This window comes from Hipposideros armiger, unplaced genomic scaffold, assembly GCF_001890085.2.
Source record: "Hipposideros armiger isolate ML-2016 unplaced genomic scaffold, ASM189008v1 scaffold_26, whole genome shotgun sequence".
In the NCBI taxonomy this organism is placed as follows: domain Eukaryota; kingdom Metazoa; phylum Chordata; class Mammalia; order Chiroptera; family Hipposideridae; genus Hipposideros; species Hipposideros armiger.
Window position 1 is genome coordinate 2,796,157 of NW_017731376.1, and position 24,050 is coordinate 2,820,206.

At 39.6% G+C, this 24,050-nt stretch overlaps 2 protein-coding genes across 6 annotated transcripts in view; both read left to right on the forward strand.

Moving 5' to 3' along the window:
- The window catches only part of SEC24B (SEC24 homolog B, COPII component), an 80,957-nt gene extending 72,183 nt beyond the window's left edge, over positions 1 to 8,774 (forward strand). For 3 of the 5 annotated variants that reach the window (XM_019636034.1, XM_019636035.1, XM_019636036.1), the window contains 6 exons: positions 882 to 1,057; positions 1,651 to 1,788; positions 2,554 to 2,658; positions 3,934 to 4,026; positions 6,938 to 7,041; positions 7,273 to 8,773. In XM_019636034.1, coding sequence (XP_019491579.1) covers positions 882 to 1,057; positions 1,651 to 1,788; positions 2,554 to 2,658; positions 3,934 to 4,026; positions 6,938 to 7,041; positions 7,273 to 7,387 — 731 coding nt within the window. In that variant the 3' untranslated portion in view covers positions 7,388 to 8,773. Of the gene's footprint in view, positions 1 to 881; positions 1,058 to 1,650; positions 1,789 to 2,553; positions 2,659 to 3,933; positions 4,027 to 6,937; positions 7,042 to 7,272 lie in introns of all 5 variants that reach the window. The other 2 variants (XM_019636032.1, XM_019636033.1) reach the window with 1 other exon arrangement.
- Positions 8,775 to 12,674: 3,900 nt separating this feature from the next.
- MCUB (mitochondrial calcium uniporter dominant negative subunit beta) overlaps positions 12,675 to 24,050 on the forward strand; it is a 76,074-nt gene continuing 64,698 nt past the window's right edge. The window contains exon 1 of the mRNA XM_019636037.1: positions 12,675 to 12,935. Coding sequence (XP_019491582.1) covers positions 12,840 to 12,935 — 96 coding nt within the window. The 5' untranslated portion in view covers positions 12,675 to 12,839. The remainder of the gene's footprint in view (positions 12,936 to 24,050) is intronic.

Genomic DNA, 24,050 nt, shown 5'->3' on the forward strand with positions numbered 1-24,050 from the left:
AAAGAGGCAGCACGAGATATTTTGGGGGTGATAGAACTATTGTGTATCTTGATTGTGATAGTAATTACATAGTTATGCATTTGACATATAACCACTATATAACTATAGTCAAAAAACTGAATTTTACTGTATGTAAGTTTTTAAAACTCCTTTGGATGTTAATATAACACTTGAGTGTTTTGCTTTTAATGAATTTATCTTTTAGATGAATTTAGACATGAAATGAACCTTATTATCTCCCATGAATAAAATTTTATTTTTTATACTTGGGCATATGTGTAGGTTATCTCTATTTAATAAAATATGTACTTGGAGGAAAATAAGTTTCACTCTAATTTCTAGCTCTTTGGTGTCTGCATGAGGACCTATGTTCAGTTTGCTCTCTTTTTTTGTTGACGTGGGAATGCTTTGACAAAGAAGATTATAGAGAATCACAAGGGATAACAGATTGCAGAATTTCCATTGTTTTTGTTTTTTTTAATTCTTTCTTTTTTGTTGGAACTTACATTGTGTTTATAAATGATACTTTATACATGTGACTTCTATTTGAGTAATGGAAACATCCCCAGAGCTTTTTCAGAAGTAGCTGGATGGTATATGTCTAAAACCAATAGTGGTTAAGTGTTTTTAAACTTAAAGACATGAAAACAAGAAGGTCCCAAACAATCTACATTTGTTCTAATTGTCAGATTTATTCAGATTTAGTTCAGAAAAAATATGCAATGAATTTGATACTTTTGAAGTGAGGGAGGTGAAATGTATTTTTCTGTTGTGGAAATGGAATTTTTGTTGGTTTCTTAAATAATGCATGTAACTCTTACTATTACAGCATTCATTGGAATCTAATGGTTAAATACCTTTTCATTTTGATTGCTTTCTAGCTGTGGATCGAGCCATTTCATCAAGTCTGTCAGATGCAAGAGATGCCTTAGTGAATGCTGTGGTGGATTCATTGTCTGCATATGGCTCAACTGTGTCAAATTTACAGCACTCTGCGTTGATAGCACCCAGCTCCCTCAAGTTGTTTCCTCTCTATGTTTTGGCCCTTCTCAAACAGGTAGCTCTCTACACACATTTAATAAAGTCTTTTAAAATTCTTGTTACATAGATGAAGAAATGAAATCTAGGTTTTCTGGGTTTTTAAAAATTATTTAACTAGCGGATTATGCAGTTTAACATTGAAAAAGTTTTGAAGAACAGAAAGATCAGTGGGAAATGAAGGTAAACAAATACATTATGACTCTTGTAAAACATTATGTTCTCAGTCCTCAATATGTGGGAGCAGCTCGAATAAAGGTGTGCTGATAGCATACTCTTAGTATACGAGTATGCTTCTGAAAAGAGACTCAGGAAAGGATGTAATATTCATTGAACATCTTTCCATGTCTCAGGCACTGTAATAGGTGTTAAGAGTAATTAACTCTTATAGCAACCTAGAGGTATTTCCCTGTTTTTCTTATGATGACAGTATAGCTCTGAGAAGCTAAGTAATTCACATACGTATCTGTTAAATATCAGAACTGAGAATTGAATGCAAGTCTGTCTGATTTGAAGGCCACGCTTTTTCCATGATGATGGTATATATTTGTTTTAATATTTATTCACTGTATTTATATTTTACTTGAAAATTGTGTATCTTTTTTTATGTAGAAAGCATTTAGAACTGGTACAAGCACACGCCTGGATGATCGTGTGTATGCCATGTGCCAGATCAAGTGTCAGCCACTTGTTCATCTAATGAAAATGATTCATCCCAACTTGTACCGGATAGACAGATTGACAGATGAGGTATGATTTCTTTTAGTGTATTTGAAATTTTTAAATTTAAATGTATTTGAATGTCTTGATTCTATAGCTAAGGTGGTGGCAATGCATTTATTAACAATTTTTTATATGTTTTTCCTTTTTGTTATTAATACAGTAAGGACACTAGCAATGGATTTGATTGGATGATAGGATTATCAGATACTATCTATGGTTATGGAGTTTTCAAAAATAGTTTCATATGGGAAGTAAATTGTCTTGTGGGTTTGGTTTTAATATTTATTGCAAAACTAAGTTGTAGAGTGGACATTTCCTTTTAAGTTTTGTAGATATTAACTGTTCCTGATATGATCAAAGTGCAGTTTTGATTATATTGTAAACTGGATCTAGTATCCAACAATATTTTTATTATGCAGATATGTAGTGTATGTTTTCTTCCTTGTGTTAAAGCTCTACTTTTTGGAATCTTCTCTAACATGTTTAGAGAAATATAAAAAGATAGCTTGCTTTGCAGCAGGTTTAATAATCATACTTTTAATATAACCTGATCTCAAAAGGGGAGGAAATGCAATGATTATTTTACATATTTGTGTTTCTCCCTTTTTAATTTGAATACATTTGAGGGTTTTGATTTTACAGCCAAGGTGGCAATGTATTAATAATTTTTTGCATTCTGCAAAATTCTCAAGTGTGATTTTTCAGTATTTCTTAAAGAGCTAGTGGTCAATAGCTTCCAAACTGTGATGATAGCAGTGTAAGCTTGTTCACATTCCTTTTTTTTTTTTTCAGGGTGCAATACATGTTAATGACAGGGTTGTACCGCAGCCACCTCTTCAAAAATTGTCTGCAGAGAAGCTGACAAGAGAAGGTGCTTTCCTTATGGACTGTGGCTCTGTAAGCACACTCTACTGACAAGCTTAACACTGTTCCAACAAAAAGAGAAACATAGGGTCCAGCTCTATTATCACAGAACAGGCAGTGAAAGGTGGATTGGGAGCTGAGAGGCAATACATTGGTAACTGGCATAAGAGGTCAATTTGTTTTAGACTTTTCTAGTTGGACATCATTTTATTATAGATTAATAAATTTTATCATCATAGAATATTTACTGTAATAGATTTTGTATACTTGATACAATAAAAGAGATAGGGCCGGCCTAGTGGCTCATTGATTAAGAGTTGTCTTGGGAGCGTGAGCTCTGAGCAACAGGGCCTCTGGTTCGGATCTCACATAGGCCAGTGACACTGCTCTCTACAGCTAAGATGGTGAACAACAGCTCTACCTGGAACTGGGCTGCCGTGAATCGCCGGCGACGGCCTAGGCTGCAGTGGGGCTGGCCGGCAGCTGGCATGAGCCGCTGTGAGCTGCCATGAGCCACTCTGAGCGCCTGTCCAATGGTCTGTGACCGATCTTCCTCAGCAGGGAAGCACGCAATGATAATACCAACACGGGCCAGTGAAGCGACATCCTCCACAACTAGACTGAAGAACAAAAGGACAGCAACTTGTCTGTTCCCCTTACCCGATTCCCCAACACTGTTCTTTCCCCTAATTCCCCAGTAAAAAAGAAAAGAGATAAATGTCTGTCTTCAAGGACTTTACCAACTAGGATTATAAAATTCAAAGGTACCTCAAGACTTTAGCTAGTTCCACTTACATCCATTGTCAGAAATGCCATTAATGATTATGAGTTCAGGAGAAGTCACTGTGCGGGGTGGTGGTGAGAGGTGTCAGAGAATGGTCAAAATGGCTTCATAAATGATACCATATGAGCAAGAAAAGGATTCCTAATAGCCTTAGGAGAGGCGGTAGGTAGAGCATCTTCGTTAAAATAATAGAGACAGTCATAATAGAAATACTGGATAGGAAGTACAGTGAGTCAGTTATCCTGGTTAAAACATTAAATTCCTATTGGGGAAAAGATAAGGGAAAAGGTAAAATATATTTTTTGGAAAGCCTTGAAATTGAAACAAAAAAGATATAAACCACTCTAGATTCCTGGATGTAGATTCTAAATGTACCAATTATGTTTTCTTTTTCTTTTTATGTTTGTTCCTACTTTATTTGAAAATAGTATAAATTATCTCTATTATGCTTGATAATTTTGAGAAAATAAGCTGTAATGGGTTTCTGTTTAAAGAGTTTTAATATCCTGTTTTTTTGTTTTTAGGCTTTTTACATTTGGGTTGGAAAAAGCTGTGACAATAACTTCATAAAGGATGTGCTTGGGTATCCTAATTTTGCATCAGTACCACAGAAAATGGTTAGTAAGTTCTATACAGCTTTAACTTTTGTGTGCTTGTTTGTTTTGTAATTTTTACTGAGATAAAATTCACATAAGATTCACAATTTTAACCATTTTAAAGTATATAATTTATTGGTTTTTAGTATATTTATAATGTTGTGCAACCATCACCAGTATCTAAGAGCACTTCCATCACCCCAAAAAGAAACCAGTATCTCCCATCTCTCCCCCGCTTCTTTCCCCTAGCAACCACTAATGTCCTTTCTATAGCTATGGATTTGCCTGCTCTGGACAATTCATGTAAATAGAATCACAGAATATGTGGCCTTTTGTGTTTGGTTTCTGTCACTTCTCACAATGTTTTCAAGGTTCATTCATGTTGTAGCATTTATCAGTATTTCATTCTTTTTTTGACTAAATGATAGTCCATTGTTTGCATATACCGCATTGTGTTTATCCAGTCATCCATTCATGGACAGGTGGGTTATTTCCACTATGGGGCTATTGTGAATGGTGCTACCATGAACAGTTTGTTGACAAGCGTATGTGTTAACATGTTTTCTCAGTTCCCTTGGGTATATAACCTAGGGTTGAAATTGCTGGGTCATATGGTGAACTCAATGTTTAACTTCTTGAGGAGCTGCCACACTGTTTTCCAACAACTGTACCTTCCGATTTAAATTATTTTGCTGATAATAAGCAAATTTTTCAGTTGGTCTTTATTATGTATGTGTTAACCAATACCACAGAAATATAATTCCAAAAGCAGTTCTCTATATTTGATTAATGGAAAAGGTCTACCTTATTCTTGGATATTGTAAATATGTCATTTCTCCTGAAATTAATATAATGTCAATATAATTCTCACTACATTCTGTTGTTGATTGATTCAACAAATGAGGATAATAAGGGAAAGTTTTAAAAAATAATATCAGCCAAGGGGAAAAGCATATGAAAAATAAGTTCTACTAAATAAAATAGTAGACTTTATTTTAAAGCTGTACTTATTTAAGCACTATGATAGTGGCATAATAAACATAATCAGAACAGAATAGAATTCAGAAATGGATCTAATTCCTGAAAAATAGAACAGGTAAAGATTACACTTCAAATTACTGTGAGAAAAATGGACTTTTAGAAAGAGAATCTTCATTATATTAAAATGAGCAAGGCCTTTGTAAGTCAGTGATGAAAATGATTAATAAACCTGAGAGCATAAAATTAAAATGTTTCTACCTGGTAAAGTAAATAAATAAAACCAAAAGACAACAAAATGGGAACATTACCTGTAACTCATATGACTGAAAAAGGGCTAATTTCTCTGGTATATAAAGTTCTTTTACAAACCTTTAAGAAGAGGAAACCCCTGTCCTTCAAAACAAAAAAAATAAAAATGGATAAAGGGTTTGAACAGCCAGTTCATAGGGAGAAAATATAGTAGTGGCCTTATGAAATTATGTTCAGCCTCACTCATAATTAAGAAAACAAAATAACAGCATAGCATTTCTCTCATTTTCCAGATTGGCACAATTTTTAAATTTAATTAACAGGTAATGCAGAGGGTGTAGATCAACAGGCCTATCATATACTGTTGATTGGAGTATACATTTATACACTCTTTTGGAGGGCCATTTGACAATATCTGTTAAAATTAAAATCACATAGTTTATGACACAGTAAATTATTCTACTCCAAAGAATATTCCCCATAGATTTATTCATAAAAGTATATTTTTGTACACACATGCTTGTAGCATTAAATAATATCTAAGTATTTATTAAAAATAATAGTCTGAAGAGAGAAAAGTATGCATAACATGACTTATTTGGTACGTTTTTTTTTTAAGATTTTTGGGGAATTGGGGGAAGGGGAACAGACAAGTTGCTGTCTTTTTGTTCTTCAGTCTAGTTGTGGAGGACTTTGCTTCACTGACCCAAGTTGGCACCATCATTGCACTCTTCCCAGGCGAGGCAGATCAGTCGCCAGCTTCTGGACGGCTGCTCATGGCTTGAGGGCCGCTCACGCTGGCTGCTGGCTACACACGGTAGCCCATGGCAACCCACTGCAGCAGGGGCTGCAGCCCAGCTCCAGGTTTTTTAGCTGTTGTTCAGCATCTTAGCTTTAGAGGGCAGTGTCACTGGCCCTCATATGTGGGATCCGAACCGGGGCCCTCTGGCGTCCCAAGCCTGCTCTTAACCAACGTGCCACTAGGCCGGCCCTATTTGGTTTTTTTTTAATGTTTGTATATATAATAGTAGCTATATATACTTTTAAAATATATGAAAAAAACTCAAAGTAGAAATGTTTTTTATTCTTTTACTTTTTAAACATTGACATAAATTACAGATATAATTAAACTTTTCTATTTAAATTTTTTACATACTATATACTTTGAATTATTTAGTTTACTATTAAGTTGCCTTTGGGGAAAATATATATGTATGTATGTATGTATGTATATATTAAAAAATAGACTTCTGGGGTCTTTTAAAAATAGTCTTGCATACAGTTTTTAAATATATTTACACATCCACACTGTTCTTTAAAATCCCTTTCCCTGAAATTTTAAGGACTAAAGAAAACATGAAATCCTCTGAGAGTAGCCATTATTACAATAGGGATATAATGTATAATTGTTACATGAATTTGGAACTTAGTGATAACCCCCTTCATTTGAATATTTCCTTCAGAAGAAACATAAAATTGCAACACAATACTAGTGACATAGTAATCATTGTTTTATTGACTTATCCAGAAAAATATAAACAGATTTGCAATAATTTAAATTGCATTTGTTTGGTTACTGCTGTTGGGGCTAGAAATAGAGTGCTGGCAATTGGTTAGTGGTAGTGGGAATCATGATTTAGTTTTAATAATACTAAAGTCTGTGAGACAGGAAATAATTTCCTAATTATATTTTCGTTACCAGACACATCTTCCAGAGCTAGATACACTTTCATCAGAAAGAGCCCGATCCTTTATAACTTGGCTTAGAGACAGCAGACCATTAAGCCCAATTCTTCACGTGGTAAAGTAAGTACTTCTATAACTTAACTATAAAATTGTCATATCCTGTGTAATCTGTGTGAAATTGCTTGTTTTCAAGCAAATTTTAAATAATATCAAAATATATACTGTTACTTAAATAATATCCCCCATGTTCTATTTTCCTGAAGTTCTCATGTATTATATATTTTTAAATGTATAATTATTCTTGTTAATAACAAGAATTTTTAGGTAAATATCCTTTTCTTTTTTTTTCAGAGATGAGAGTCCTGCCAAAACAGAATTTTTTCAACATTTGGTTGAAGACCGGACAGAAGCCGCATTCTCTTACTATGAATTTTTGCTTCACATTCAGCAGCAGATTTGTAAGTGAAGTGGAATAAAATTGAACAAGAAGAAAAAGATCCGTAACCTAGGTAAAGCATAATCTGTCAGAGAAGCACGTTGGAAATTGGTTGTTACAAGACTCAGTGCATAGCATAGCACCCTGTCAGAGGCATTGGCAAAAGGTAAAGAGGAGAGAACTTGACAGATTTTCTTCAGCCTAAATTAATGGTTAATGATGATGCTGTTTCACCAAGTATATTTTGAATTTCCAGTAGTAGAGCAGTGCAGTGCTCTGTTCATTGCAAGCCAGCAAATTTATGTAGCTAATGTGGAATGATATGTCATGATGTAAAATTAGATAAATTCTTTTTTCTTATAATATGACATTTCTGGACTTGAACTCTGACAAGAGATGCCAAAAGGCAGTGGGTACCATGTTATTTATATGAATTACTTTTTAACAAGGAATGATTCTTATTCATTAAATGAATTCAATATTTTCCCTGTAAAAACAATAGAGTTTCAGTACATGAACTATAGAAAAAAAAATATATATATAATGTACATAAATGTTACATTTGTAAAGAAAATGTAAAAATGTAACTACAGAATATGAATTGCTTAAACTGTGCTACATTGTTGGATGACAACTCTTTTTGTCGCAGTTAGAGAATGAGGTTGACTAATGTGTATTATGAATTGAGTCCACAGAAGAAACACAAAACACTTTGTAATTCTGTTAAATCTTTTATGTGGATTTATTTATGATCAGCCTACTAATTAAAAATATTTTGCTTGACAAAATGGTTTGGTATTATTTTTGTGAGGGGGAAGTTGATGGGCTTTTTTGTTATTTTTTTAAATATAGGATATACTGAATTTACTGCTTGGGGAAATGCAGTGATGTTGAATCAGTAAGTCTTTATTAGTTTGTGTATATTACCAAGTACTAAGTACTTACTCTGTTTATATTCTGGAAACAAATGGTACTTTCAGAATACATATGAATATTGACTAAGTATAATCTTACTATGTCTGTCTCAATTAAATTATGTATTTTCTCTGCACATTCATACCAAGAAAATTTTCATATGTGACTATCGTATTTAATTGACTAAGATTACCATCTTGAATTTTAAGAGATTTTATTCTGATGAAAACTCATTTACTAACAGCTTATTTACTATAAAAACTGTTAATGATCCATTAGATTGTGGGATGGAATTTTATTTTATACACTGAAAGTCCCATCGATGAACTTTGGAAGGAAAAATGTTTTTGATGTGAGTGGTGAGTGATTTTTAGTGGTTTTATGCTTTGTGGATCTCTTCTCTTTGGATAAAAATAAAAGTACTCTCTCACATTCCTGATGGAAATGAGAGGTTAAATGACTCACCCTAATGACGTTGCTAATTAGAGACAGAGCTAAGAGTAAAAGGCAAATGTTCTCCCCACCCACCGCCTACTCCTGCCACACCCCCACCCCAGGACTGTTCTTGTTCCTATACCATGCTGCCTCTATCAAGTGGGAATCTTACTGAACATTAAGAAAAACTACAGCACTCTAAGGGCAACTAAATACTGTAACTTTACTATGAAAAGTATAATGTTTCTACTTTAAGAAAAAGCCTTGTCTTTGGATATTTTGTTTTTCATACAAGTACTTAATACTTGCTAGATATTGTGCTAGGCCCAAAACAGATAAAATCCCTCTTTCACAGTGATTACACTCTAGAGTGAGGGTATGGAGGACCAAGGAAGAGCCGATTCACTTATGTATGTCAGGTGTGATGAATGCTGTGAAGAAAATGAAAGCTGGATAAGGGAATCAGGGATGCTGTTTTATGATGATAACCAGAGAAGGCCCTCAAAAGGTGACATTTGAACAGAGACTAAAAGCCACATGGATAGCTGGAAGAAGAGCCGTCTAAATATGGGAACTTTGTGGTAGGTGAATATGGAAGTTACCTTCTGTCTGCTCTTGTTTTCTGCTAAGTGGAGTTTATCCACTTAGAAAAGGGAAAGAGTGTGAGAGGTTTCATGTAATAGTCTCCTAGGAGAAGGGAGATACTCATTGACTAGTGGCGTGTATTAGGATTGTCAAGCAGCACTGAGGGCCTGTCTTGAGAGATGAGTCATGAACTTGAAAGTGAAACCAGTTAGCATAGCTGTGCCTCTTTAAGCCACATTCGGCTGCTGGGTGGAAAGATGAATTTAAGCAGGGTTGGTACAAGGAACAGAGGAGCAAGAGAGTTAAGGATGTATACAAGGGAGTGGCGAAAGGCACAAAATGAGTGATGGATAGAGAAAAGGTAGTGGGGCTTAGTAGTTTGGAGGCCCTGTTGAGATCAAAATGGTATTGGAGTATGGATACCAGAGGGCATGAGCTGGAAGTGGAGGTCAAGATACGGGATGCTCGAAACAGATTGAGGCAAGTTTAGATACTGGTAATGATGATATGTAGGGCAAGTCCATGGGAGTGGGAGGCCGAGGTGGTGTAAAAGATGACTGGTGGTGAGAAGGTCAGAACTTAGAATCAGGGTTGTAGAGGGATCATTTATTTGACTATTAAAATTGTCAAAAAAAATGGAGTAGTAGTGGAGAGATGGGGACTGTATATAAAGGGTGGCATATAAGGGCTATGCTGTGGTCAATGGCATGGGTTAAGAAGACCTGGGGTAGGCAAGGAGAAAGTAGTCTGGGTGTCTACAAATGAGAAACAGATGCCTGCCTGGAGTCTGAGATCAAAAACAGCCACCCCTTGAAAGGTTTGCAAGGGAGGTAGTGTCAGCAGAAGCTAGGGTTCAAGTAGAGTATGTGGAGACTGCCTTCAACTGGAATGTGGGCATGATGAGATTAGTCCTGATGGGTGAATGGATAATCGCATTACCTCCTTATGGGACAAGTCTCAGCCATTTGCTTTGTGAGGCACAGAGTGACCAGGAAGGGGCATGCTTACCAGGATTCCTATAAGCCCCCTTCTAATTAACTGAAATTGTCATTAAAGTCAGTGGTTCTTAGTGTTTGTGGTGGGGATGGGATGAACATTTCCTGGGAGAGCTTTTTGATACACATCTATTCTTCCTCGAATCTGACATTCGCCACCTGGGTAGGGAGTTGACCAGACATATATTTTAAAATCGTATCCCAGGTGTTGCGAAAACCTAATACACATATTAGCAAAGTATTATGGTAAGAAAACCATTAGTTCTATTGAAAGTAACTTTTCACAATACAAAAAAAAAAAAACACCGAAACTAATAAAGCTGAGATTATCTAAATGGAATCACTAATAACTGAAAGAAGACAGTTTAAGAAAAAACACGCTTTGGCACATGAAACAGACTGAAAAATAGGTAGGTATTAAACATGAAGAAGGTGAGCAGGACATGTATGTGTACATGGCTTGAGGGGAGAAGGTAGCCGTGGCTAGGGGCACAAGGCTATTAATGCATTGCCTTCTGATGGGTCATGAGCTGATCCAAAAATGAAAGCCCTTTCTCTTCATTATTGAAAAAGGAAAACTCAGTTCAGTCTATTTCTTCTTTCTTGTGTTTCTCCTTTCCTCTTGCACTACGATCACACTCATAACACTTCTGACATCAGGTGCGTGGGGGCTTTTCCCCACACCAAGCAATCCTCTGTGACAGCAGCTGGGTGCCCCACAAGTCAACTGAATTCGGACACTACCCAGCGATAGCATCAGATCCCAAAGGTTATGGGCTCAGTCCCCCATGGCTGACCCCCATTCCTCCTTCAGACTACTTGCAAGCTCAGGTGCTTCTTCTGACTGCCTTTTCCTCCATAGCTCCTGGATGTACTTGTAAGTGCCCATCTTGCCGGAGTTACCTGATGGCTGCCACCAGACGGAAAGGCTATCACATTTTTTTAATCCGTTCATCCTATGATGGACAATTAGGTTGTTTCCATACCTTAGCTATTAGAGAAAAGAGAACCCTTGTACATTGTTGATGGAAATGTAAATTGCTACAGTCATGGAAACACGAGGTTCTTGAAAAAGATAAAAATAGATCTATCAGATCCAGCAATCCCACTACTGGGTATATATACAAAGGAAATGAAATCAGTATCTCAGAAAGATACCTGTACTGTTCATTGCCGAATATTCACGATAGCCAACATAAAACTCTTTTCTTTCATTTGGAGCCACTAGCTAATAAAAGGAAAGGACTCGGGTAAGGTAAATTACCTTCCCATGTGGACTGAATGTTTAATGTGTCACTATCTGTCCAGGGTAATTGTATTTTGAAATACAGATGCTAGCTAACACATGAACCTGTCTTTGATCGTGACACAGCTTTTGCTGTCAATAGAAACCTCCGTCTTTTTTTCAATAAAGAAAGATGATCAAGAGAGATTTGCTACTTGTTGCATTGTTTGCCAGCTTGGATTCATTAACTCAAACCTCTTGCAGATTTAGCAAATAAAAAATAACGGATGCCCGGTTAAATTTAACAGATAAACAACAAATGGTTAGTATACGTGTATCCTAAATATTCCATATTTTTTAAAAAGAATAAGTGTGACTAATGCAATATTTGGGACATAGAGTAAAAAAAAAATTACTAGTTGTTTATCTGAAATTCAAATGTAACCGGGCATCCTGTGTTTTATCTAACAACTCTATTGTAAGCAAGCTCTGTGAAACCTTGGATTAGATTGCTCATAAATGGTTTGTGTTTGTTTTGTAAACAAAAAGGCTCCAAGACAAAGCATTAGATCTCCCAGTTGTTGGAACGACTAAATTCCTGTTCCCTAGCCCCTTCAATTAAGCTTGCTTCAAAAGAGAAGCCAATTCGGCTGTGGGAGAGAGTCCCGAAGAGCTCCGGGTGGGCCACCACCTGATGAGCAGGTGACTCCGGCAGAGCCCGGCCTGGGGCTGACTATCCGGTCCCTCCGCGGTCACCAGCAGCTGAGGCTCCGCCATCGCATCCCCAGCACAGCCTCGGAGCCCACAGAGAGCTGGCGCCTCGGCCGACCTGCTTCTCTTCCCGCTCTGTCGCGGGGCCCAACTTCCAGAGAAACCCCTTTCCGCTTCCCCCCACGCCCTTGCCCCGTAGGGTGGGATGGAGAAGACCCCTCTTAGTGCCACCAAGTGCCGGAAATTCACAGCAAGTTCCGACATCAAGAGCTCGCCACGTGCGGGTCGCCGGCTGTCGCTCACTCCAGTAAGGTCTTCGGCGGGAGGAGGGGAGGCCACCCGGCAGCGCGCCGCCCTCGAAACCTGAGGTGCGGAGGGCGCTTCGCTTGCGCGCTTTTTTTTTTTTTTTTTTTCCGTCGGAGGCGAGAAAAGAGCCTCGCGCTGAGTGCGCGCAGACGAGACGTGGAGGAGGGACACACCCTCCTCCGCCCGCCCAGCCCGCGCCGCTCGGGGAGGCGACAGGAGGCGGGCGGCGGCGGGGCGTGTCGCACGGGGAGAGTCGGGGCGCCCGCGCTGACTAGGCCCGCGGACTCGGGGGGAGCCCCGCGCCGGCAGGATGATGCTCCTCAGGGGACCCCGGCCGTGGCGCCCGCGGCGGCCGCCAACCCCTGGCACTCCTGGCCGAGCAGGTCGGCGGCCACCGACTCCCCAGGTAAGACAGCGGGCTCGGGGACAGGGTCTCGGGAGCCGGGGGCGGCGGCTGGAAAAGTTTTCGGGGGACACTTCAGTGGAATGGAAGTTCCCGAGCGGCCGGGAAGTTCACTTCGTCCCGGCGCCCCAGAGGACGCGACAGTGGTCGCCGGGCCGCAGACGTGGGCCCGGGGGCCGCACCCGGGGCCGATGACAGGAAAGACCAGGGACGGGGAGGTGCACGGGCCACCATCACCCGGGTCAGAGTGGGGCGCGGGGACCCCGGGGCTGCGGCCGGGGAGCAGCAGAATACCCGGGCAGTCGGTTTGTCCGCGTCCCAGCCAGGGTCTGGAGTAAGTTTCCGGGGCCGCTGTGCCGCCCGCTCCGTGATCGACGCCGGAGGGGGGCTCCGAGAAGGATGGAGCCGAGCGGAGTGGCTGCCCCGAGTGTGGACTCGTAGGAGAGTGCCATTGCCATCCTGAGAAGCGCGAGCCCTTCCCCTCCCTGGAAGAGGGAAGAAAAACTCGTGTTTTGTTCCCAGAGCCGAGCCGGGTGAATCATGAGCGTGTACTTGAGTAACAGTTGGCCTGACACAGCGGTACCGTGGCCTGCGTGGAACCGTTGCTTGGAGGAGGGAGGAGAGTGGATGTGCGCTGGAAAGACTGGAAGCCGGGGAGAGTGCTGCGTGGGGCCGGGGCTGTGATGGAGTCTGACAGGAGCCCAGGCAGGGTCACAGCCTCAGCCTGCAGAGGAAAGACAGACCGCCTTGAAAAGAGCCTTCCAAGTGTGTGGTTCCGGAGGGCGTAGTTTCGGAGTTTTAGTTTCTGCCCTCCACCCCCTGCTCCGCCCACCTCCTTAGCTTAGTTTCAGATTGTTAAAGAGAAACATATTTTTTTCATTTTTTAGTTGTGTCGTTTAAAAGAAAAGCAGAAAGTAAGCAATGCCATTATCTTGTCACTTGCACTTCCTGTTTTTTTTTTCTGCCAAGCCAACTATTGCAGGGCGTCAGAGTGTGGATTGATGCAGGAAGTATTTAAATGCACTTCTTAAATGCCTTACCTGAATGTTTGAAAGAGAATGAGGAAGGGCGTTATGTGACTGATACCTAGGAAAAGGGGCAACCTCCAAATGTAAAATAGTAGATTTAATAAGAGTAATTGGAGAAATAGGTTTTTTCCACTTTGCAAATTGTACTTTTAGTATAGATGCAACATTTTACAGTCAAAGATACACCAAACAGTAAAACAAACCAAGACAAAGAAACCCCTTCACCATACACCGTTTAAACAATTAATGAATGATTCAATTTTGTTTTGTTTTTAATTAAATCTATTTAACATTTTGATTAGAAATTTTATGGGTCCCAAGACTGGTTGCCCTTTCTCAAATGATCAACTCTAAGCCCTTTTTGACCAGATTTCCCACCGGAAGCTATCTGGGGTAGTGCCATTGCATGCCCTCAGGAATGTGGATGCCTTTTAAACAAGTAGAAAATGATAGTGGGGCTTATTAGGTCTAATCATGGGGAACAGTGGTTAGTACTTTGCCCCTAGCTAATCATCTTAAGAAGCCTTATTAGACGGTTTCTAATTTGCAGATTTTTACGTCTTGACTGTTCATATAATTAAGTCAATTTGCTGGACTTTAGAAGTGGAAATGCTTCCATCATTTTGTCTGATAGAAGACCCCCAAAGGATTAAAGACAAGCCTGTGCATTTGTTCCTTTATATGTCTCTTTGAAATTGCATAAAGAAACTCACAGAAATATCCTGGCTGCTTAGGAGTTTTAGCTAGGACTGCTAAATCATATCTTGGAATCAGATAAACTGGCTGTAGAGACATTTTTCATTCTAAAGTCGCACTGGTTTGTGGTTGCCTCATTTGATAAGAAAAGTCCTGCTAAAGGCAAGTATTATTTCTATATATTTTTGCAACAAACATGCAGAGCACCTAGACCCTATGAAAACAGCAGAATGACCAGTGATGTTTGCAACCTGACAGCTCATTAAATCCTAGCTTGCAAGGACTTGTCATTAATAGTATCTCAAGTGAGTATTCCAAATTATATTGGGCCTTTTCTGAAATTATGAGTGTGCCTTATAGGAACTTAGTAATTTTGAAAAATATACAATTCTCATCCTTCATATGGTACATGAGTGATTGTGTGCCAGTGTTTTGTGGGGGGAAAAATTGTCAAAACGGATGTTTAGTGTAGCAGAATTGCATTTTAAAGAACATATTTCATCTGAAGCTTAAGAGAGCAGGAGCATGTTCTATTTATTACCTTTGGCCAAGGCTGGCCCAGTGTCCATGGTCTCATTCTGGTGGCAGCATCTCTGTTTGTCAGCAGTCTGGCTGATGGGTTGTCAGGGCAGTCTGAATCCTGCTGGTCTTCCTGTACTCCGGAGGACTCAGTGTTGTGTGATTATGGTGCCTCCAAACAGAAAGCCCTGGCCTGCCTTTCATAATTTCAGTTTTTTTGCTGCTTAGTTTGAGAAATTCTCTGATATGATTTCAGGCCCCCAGTATAGCATTTGAGTCCCTACATAAACCATGTTTAAAAAAGCTTAAAAAAATCAAGTATACTTTGCAGAAAAGTCTAAGTATAGAGTATGCTTTTTTTTTTTTAAGGCTTACAAAAAAGCATGTACCTGTTTTAATCCCACCACTAAATGTTAATTTAAAAATTGTTTTCAGTTTTTGAATTTCATAGACATGTCGTTGTTTGACACTTGCCTACCATTCTACCTCACATTTGTAATGGGCACATTGTATTGTCGTCTGAAGAGAACAATTAGTTGTATGTTGGCGATTGTACTTACACTATAGAAAAGACATTGAGGCTGTGGTTTCAAAGTAATTCTAGACAAGTTTGTCTATTAAATATTAAACATTACCATCCTCCCAGCACTTGGGTATTAGTGCTGGGTGTTTTGTTTTAGGTTTTACTGTTTATTGCAATTTAACAGTATTAGTGCTGTTTTACAGCAAACTCTAAGCTACGAAATAATTTTGTACCTTGGCAGAGGTGCCTATGAAACTAAAATAGAAAACCTGAGGCTAATATTGGCTGATCTAATAGCTATGTAAACTAAATGTGTTTATGTCATAGAATAGAAACAAGCAACTAAGTTAGTAGTTGGTATTAGGCAATTGGGACATCTGAGTGCTGAACTGGGCTTGGCACCATTTACCTCTGTGAACTTAGCCAAGTCTTTCAGTCTGTCTGGGCCTGTTTTATCCCCTTTGCAAACAACAGGACTTGTCTAATTGGTCTCAAAAGCACTTTCTATCTCTAAAATTGCCATTTTGTTGTTTAACCGGGGGAGATAAGTATACCATTAAATAAAATATTGTCATTGTCAGTGTCAGAATGATTACCTGAATGGTTGAAAAATCCTCTTTTATGATCTTATGCAGTTAGTTGAGTGGCAATTTTACCTAATGGTTGTAATAACTTTTCCCTTACAATAGAAATTGAAATTTTTTTGATGGGGTGAGCATGTCATAATCGAATAGATTAAGTCTCATTCTATCAATAATACTTCACTCTGTCATTACCAGTGTTTTCATCTGTGAATGTTGCTTATTCAAGAGTATCTAGCATTAGAACCTTAAAACCATTATGTAATAGACATCTTGAGCTATCCTACAGCTATAAACAAATGGATAATTAAAAAGACAGCATTATCTCAGACGTATTCTAGAAGTATCTTCATTTTTTATCCTGTTTAATTTACTACAGTATTAATGCTCCTGGGTTTTAAAACAAAAACCAGCTCTCTTTTCTGAGCTGTGCATTTGGACTGTGTAGTATGGAATACCCCACCCAAATGTTGTCACTGAAGCTTCCACATTGGCATACCTTCTAAGAAACAGCCATGTGAAACATGGTAGGCAATTAAAAGGTGCCCTTTAAAAGGACTCATGGGAGAAATTGCTGTCTAGTATTAGAATTGTTGGGTTTCTCCTGAGCAGATGTGGGGTTTATTGAAACAGATGGAACTAGAGTTGGAATTTCTGTAGTCTATGAGCAGAAACAAAAAGTGACATAAAACATTAGACCTCATATCAAGAAACTGACAGGTGTGCAAAGCTTTATTGTGTCAAACTTCAGGGAGAAGAATCTTCAAGATTGGCAAGGGTGAGTTCTACCTGAGGGTCTTATGATATTTACTAGATTGAGTAGATGGTTTGGTTTGTATAACTGCCATGGACACAGGTGTTAATCCTGTTACATTCAATTCTGGGAACTCTCAATTACTTGGTTGTAATAGGAGTGTTTTTCTAATGAATACATTGCTCTAATCGCATCTCTAGGACCTAAAGATGAATTAGCTTATTTTCAACCTCTTAGGAATAACAGTAAATAGTAAATGCCCTGAGCCTGACTGGAGGAAGGAAGAAGGTATCATTCTTCTTGACAATTCCCTGTTGTTTTTCTGACTCCTGTGCACATGCACGTGCATACTCATTTGTGGCTGTCTTTTTTTGCTAAATATTTTGTTTTTGGTATATGCATTTCCCTAATAGGCTGAGTAAGATTTCTTTTTTTTTAAGATTTTATTGGGGAATTGGGGGAGGGAACAGCATTGGGGAATTGGAGAAGGGGAACAGATAAGTTGCTGTTTTTTTGTTCTTCAGTCTAGTTGTGAAGGATGTCGCTCCACTGGCCCACGTTGGTATTGTGATCATTGTGCTCTTCCCGGGTGAAGCAGATGGGTCGCCGGCCATTGGACAGCCACTCATTGTGGCTCACGGCAGCTCACGCCGGCTGCCAGCCACTCACAGTAGCTCATGGCAGCACACTGCAGCTCCACTGCAGCCTACACCGTCACTGGTGACTCACGGCAGCCCAGCACCAGGTCGAGCTGTTGTTCGCCATCTTAGCTGTAGAGGGCAGAGCGTCACTGGCCCATGTGGGATCCGAACCGGCGCCCTGCTGCTCGGAGCTCACGCTCCCAAGCCAACTCTTAACCAATGAGCCTCTCGGCTGGTCCCTGAGTAGGATATTTAAAGAGGGAATTTTAAAAGGTGTTGATCAGTAACTGCTCTTTTTGCTGGTAATGCAGCTAGATTACATTTTATTAGAGCGACTGATAGTAATTTGACCATAAGCCTGGAAAAAAATTTGTTTTAGAAAATGTTCACAAACAGATCAACACAGCATTGGCTTTCTAAGTCCTTGCTAGAGGATATTTGTTGTAACATTTTACAGTCTGATAACTCATTTCTGCAACTCTGCTTTGGAAATGTTTCAGGTAATGTATAATAAAGTGGTTTTTACTTTTCAGAAGAAAGTATGGTTTCTTTTGACTTTGTAAGTATCCTGTTATGGGTTTGTTATTAGTGAAACCAAAGTAAGAAAGCTTTGACACAAGCTACAGTTGATCCAGAAATCATGTTCTGGATTCATCCCTCCAGTCCCACTTTCTGTTTCAGGCCTTCTGCATCCCACTCAGCCATAATACCTCTCCATGTCGCTGATTGTGTATTTTCACCCCTTCCTCTTGTTTATGCTGTTCCCAGGTAGCATTGTCTCACTCCCATCACCCTCTTAAATTCTGTTCTTGCTCCTAGGCTGAGTTCCAGTACCTACCTACGCTCACCCCATCCCATCCCCCTCACCCCCCCAGTTTTGATGAGGTCTCTGCCAGCAGAATTAATTACACACTTTCTTTTTCACAGCCACAGCACTTCCAGCACTTATCTCATTCTGCCGTGCATTATGGTTAGTTGTGCTGGTATGATTTTCCCACTTGGATTCCCTTGGCACTCTATAGTCAGAACTATGTCTCCTCATCTCCAACGGCCTCTGCCCTGCCACAGTAGGTGCATAATAAATGGTTGTTGGGTAGAGGAATGAATGAATGGATGGAAAAAACCAAATATTATATAGGCTTCCTTAATGGTGTGTTTTCTTCAGGTCTTACCTTCTCATTTCCTCTTCTCCACTTACTCTAGCCATGGGATCACCTGAAGCATCCTTATCTATTTTTTGTGGTATGAGCCTTGAATAAGTGAAGATTTAAAAGAAGTTAACTAAAATAATCTTTACATCTATTGTGTTTTCTATTAAAAGAAAGCAGTAGTCTTAAATCATATTTTGGTTAATTGCTTTATTTTCACATCAGGATTTTTAGAAGACATCATTACCATAATTTAATGAAACAAATTCTGTAAGAACAGCCTGTCGGATGAGTATTTTCTTGGCCGTTTTAAAGTGTGGTGTTGAGTTAGGATGGTTGCTCACTTGTGGGAAAGGCAGAACTTGCCTCCATAGATAAGGACTTCTCTAAATGGGATTCTCAGAGTATTAGATCTTATTGGTTTTAGATTTGTGAAATGCTGTTTTGTGATTGCCAAAAGTTATTTGTGTTAGTACTAAAAGCTTAATCATTAAAACTTAAATAATTTAGAACATTAATTTAAAAATCAATTATAAAAATGTTTATTTGTAAGATACAATATCTGGGCAAAATATAAAATTAATCTTTTGGAAAATAAACTCCAAAAAAGGAAAATAAATGTTGATATTAGGAAACATGCAGGTCTTTCCCTGTAATAATGCCTCCATTACCATCCAGAAGTGGGACATACTCTCCTTTGGCGCATGGAGTGGCCATGAGTGGGATCATCATCCACTGGTCCTCCAGTGCTTGGGAACCCTTAAGGGAGGCCCTTAAGTATGTACCACAAAGTTTGTTGAATACTGTTCAGTGTTCAACTACTGGATATGTAACCTTGTACAGAGGTTGCATTCATCCATTTTACTTATACAACCTAAAATCCGAGGTCTTTGAGTGTGAAGAGGGACTTTATATAAATCTAGAAGGTTCATGCAGGGACCATGGCCATTATGCCAACATTTCTGGACTTTGGGGGCAGAGTGGATAAGCAGGATGGTAATGAAGGTTCCAGCTGCTACCTGAGCCTTTGCTACTACTTGTGCTGCTACCACCCTCACCAACTCCAAGAGCTGGTTCTGGCTTGATTCCTAAAAATGTTTTAACCAAAAGTTTGGCTTCTCTTTTCCTCATCCTGGTTAGGTTGGTCTATTCTGACATGTAGATGCCTCTTCTCGTGCTTTTGGTCTTTCACAGCTAAGTCCTAGTCTGTGACGTTTTAATTGATCATATTTCCCTTCCCCTAGAGTGGGTTTTGCCTTTTATCTAAGCCCTGAGATCTTAGTTTCAGTTGGCTCGTGAGAGTTAAACGAGTATCAGAGACAGTAAATACTAAAAAAAAATCAGAGAAGGAGCATTAGAAATTGAAAAGATGAGAAGTGAGATTTTATCTAAGGTCAGAGAGCAGGCTAAGGGTTTAGCAGACATATTTGAGTGGGTGGAGTAAACATAAGCACAGAGAGTGGAGCAGGAAAGGGGTCTAGCAAGAACTCTGATCAGGCTGCAGGAAGTATTCCCTAAGTGTGGTCCTTGATCTGACTTGAGTTAGAGTTTTAGACATTGTATTAAAAATCTTACAGGAGTTGGGCCGACCGAGTGGCACGATGGTTGAGAACTGGCTTGGGACGCCAGAGGGCCCCGATTCGGATCCCACATATGAGGGCCAGTGACACAGCCCTCTACAGCTAAGATGCTGAACAACGGCTCAGCCTGGAGCTGGGCTGCCATGAGTTGCCAGCGACTGCGTGGGCTGCAGCCCCTGTGGCAGTGGGTTGCCATGGGCTACCGTGTGTAGCCAGCAGCCAGCGTGAGCGGCCCTCAAGCCGCCGTGAGCGGCCGTCCAGAAGCCGGCAACTGATCTGCCTCACCTGGGAGGAGCGCAATGATGGTGCCAACTTGGGCCAGTGAAGCAACGTCTTCCACAACTAGACTGAAGAACAAAAGGACAGCAACTTGTCTGTTCCCCTTCCCCCAATTCCCCAGCACTGTTCCCATCCCCCCAATTCCCCAATAAAAAAAAAAAATCTTACAGGAGTTAATTTTATTGAATTAAACTCTGTCACAAGCTACTATCCTGCAAAGCATTGTTTCCAGAAAAAACAAATTCTCTGTTCTTATAAGTTTGAAGAATTCTGGGCTAAGCCATACCAAGTTAAATGGATTCCTTTCCTACAAACTTTTGGGAACTTTACTTTGCTAATGGGCAGTGGGACAGTCTGAGAGTGGGAAAGAGGTTGATCACAGACCTCTTTTATTCTGCAGCATTCCCAATAACTTATCCTAGAATAATGGTCCACAGAATATAATTTGGGAAACACTACATTAACAAATTAAATTGGGGATGGATTCTGTTGAAAAATATATGAACTCCTAGTATATTCTAGCCTATTTTCTCAGGCATAACTAACATTGTCACTCTGGCTCTTGCGTATTGGACCATTCCAAAATGCTGCATTCTTCAGCCTTCTTTGGAGCCAGCATGTGACCAAGTTCTGGATATCCTACATGACATGGAAGCACAACTTCTATTTCACACCCTTTATTAGGAAACTGATTTCTCTCTTCTACCCTGTCCTTGCTCCCATGGGCTGGAGTGCATATATGGAAGGGGTAAGCCAGCCTGGTCCCTGTGGAGGCATACAACCCTCTAGTTGATGGTGGAACAATTAGACAAAGGGCCCTGGATCCCTGGATGAACTTAGTGTCATCTTACTCGCCTTCAAACTTTAGGTCTTTTTGTTAAAGTAGCTTGGCCTGTTCCGTATTTTGTCAAGGGAGGACCAGCCCAACCAGAAGTGTCTGAATAGAGAGATTAAAGTAGAAGAGCAGAGATATTATGAGATGGATGCTATTGGAGCTTCTCAGAAAGCAATACTACAGAAGCCACAGGCATGAAACTGAAATAGAACTACCAGTACATGGATATAATGTGTTGTATAGAGCATAACAGTTTACTTTGTGTGTCTCCACCTGTCATCCACCCATTGTATTCCCAGTTAAAGCCTAGCTTTGCCTTTACCACTTCCATAAATAAACCCTTTCCTGACTACTAGATAGAAATTATCTTTCCTTCTGGTGTCTGCCTGTAGTTCACTCATTTTACTCCTCATTTGGTACTTGTATATCACTTGTATTAGGGCTTTTTATGTTTCTATCTTACTGGCATGCCTCTCCCCCATGAATATTCTCTTTCTCTGTCCACTGTTTAGCTCCCAAAGAGCAGGGATTTTATGTCGTTTATATTTTGGGGGGCATATTATGTCTTTGTGTTTCTTACTCTGCCAGTGCAGTTGCTTGTAGTAGTGCTAAATGAGGTATAAGAAGATAGCTGCCATTGTCTTTTTGAGAGATGATGTTGGTCTAGACCAGGTGCTTGTAAATGTCTCCTGTAAAGGTCCAGATAGTACACATGTTAGCCTTTATGGCCTAAGGTCTCTGTCACAACTACTCATCCACCATTGTGGTGTTAAAGCAGTTGTAGACAATACATAAATGCATGGGTGTTACTGTGTTCCAAGAAGCTTGATTTACAAGAATGGCAATAGGCCAGATTTGGCCCATAGGTGGTAGTTTGCCAGTCCCTAGTCTATAGACTCTGTACCTAGGTTTTGGCAGTAGCAACAGATTCTGTTCTAGAAGGTGAATCTGGATCGGGCAATCCCATGTACATCTAGTGGGATCAGAAGTGAGTACATTAATAAGGACCAATCATGAAATCATGGCTACTGTACATGGTGCTGGAATAACAGAGACGGGTACAATTGAAAATCAAGAGGAGGAATCTGAAGATATATAGGGAATTCAGCAGCTCAAGGTTATACCTGACCATGGGGCCACAGTGCCTGGCAGGTGTCAAAGAAGGAAGAGAAGGGGAAGGCTGGGACTAAGAAAATAAGTTGCTGCCCAAAGTCAGACGAAGAATCAGAATCCTATGGTGAGTTCTAATTACTATGGGAGAAGTGACATGATGATGGATATAAAGGTGAAGAATTGGGTGGAGAATGTTAAGAGGCAGTACACTGGTATGGACATTTATTCCAATAGGTTTATTTCTCTTTGGAATTGTCACTAAACTGGCACCATTTGTCTTTCACCTGAACGCAGCATTAGAACTTAGTGTGTATGTTTTTCTTCCCTTTTTCTTTCCCAAACCTTTTTATAAAAAATGAATTTTCCAGGAGTATTTGACATCTTGCTCCCCAGCATGTCATCAGTTTGGTTCAAATAAACTCTTATAAAAATTTAAAAAAAAAAGAATTTTCTATTTCTATTGGTTAGAGTAAGCTATGTTGCTGAAACAAAAGACACAACAATAACTAAACTTTCATAGTCTTTAAAGCCAGTTTTTCCTCTCTCAGGAAGTGGTTCTGAGGCAAACTTGCCAGGTCAGTAGGAGCTCTGCTCCACACACTCATTCAGGGACCTAAGCTGACTAGTAACTTTGTCATCTTCAATGCATGCCTTCCAAAGTCAAAAGAGAATAGAATTTTTTTTTTTTTAGGCTTGCAAGGTGTTATAGGCTATGCCTGGAGATGTACCCGTGTTCCATTTTATATTTCATTGACTATGTCAGATGGCCACATTTAGCTGCAAGGGGGCTGAGAAATGTAGCCCTGGCTGGGAGCCACATTCCAGCTAAAATTTGATTACTCTAGAAGAGAGAATGGATTTTAGTGGAATTTAGCTGTTTCTGCTGCAGTTCCTTTGTCCAGAAACAGGACTGTTTTGCCTTTTGTGGGCATTGAATTCCTAAGGCTTCAGGGAGCTTTGTTTACATGTGTCCCTCAACCATAGAGATTGGGAAACAGGGTAACTTTAATTCTCCCTCAGAAACTTAAAAAGGAAATGGTGTAAATGCAGCATTTTTAATTTGGGCTGGAATAGGAACATTTGAAACCTTGCTGGGTTCATTATAAGCTGCCCTCCAGGCTGTAACTTAATTAGGACAGCGTGTAGTCTCACTTGTACCCTTTAAGCTAAGGAAGAGAGAGAAATAAATTCTAATGCTTCAATTAGAATTTGAAGCCACAATTTGAATTTATGTAATGACACCTGATAAGTAGGAAAAGAAATATAGTTGAGAGAAAATGCTGACTATATGGTTTTAGGGAAGAACTTTAGAGGAAGTGTAGTGATTAATAAATAAAGGAGCAAAGTCAAGTCAAAACTGTATCATGCATATCTAGTATATGAATTTAGTGGCATCATGTAGGCTAGTTCACTATAAATAT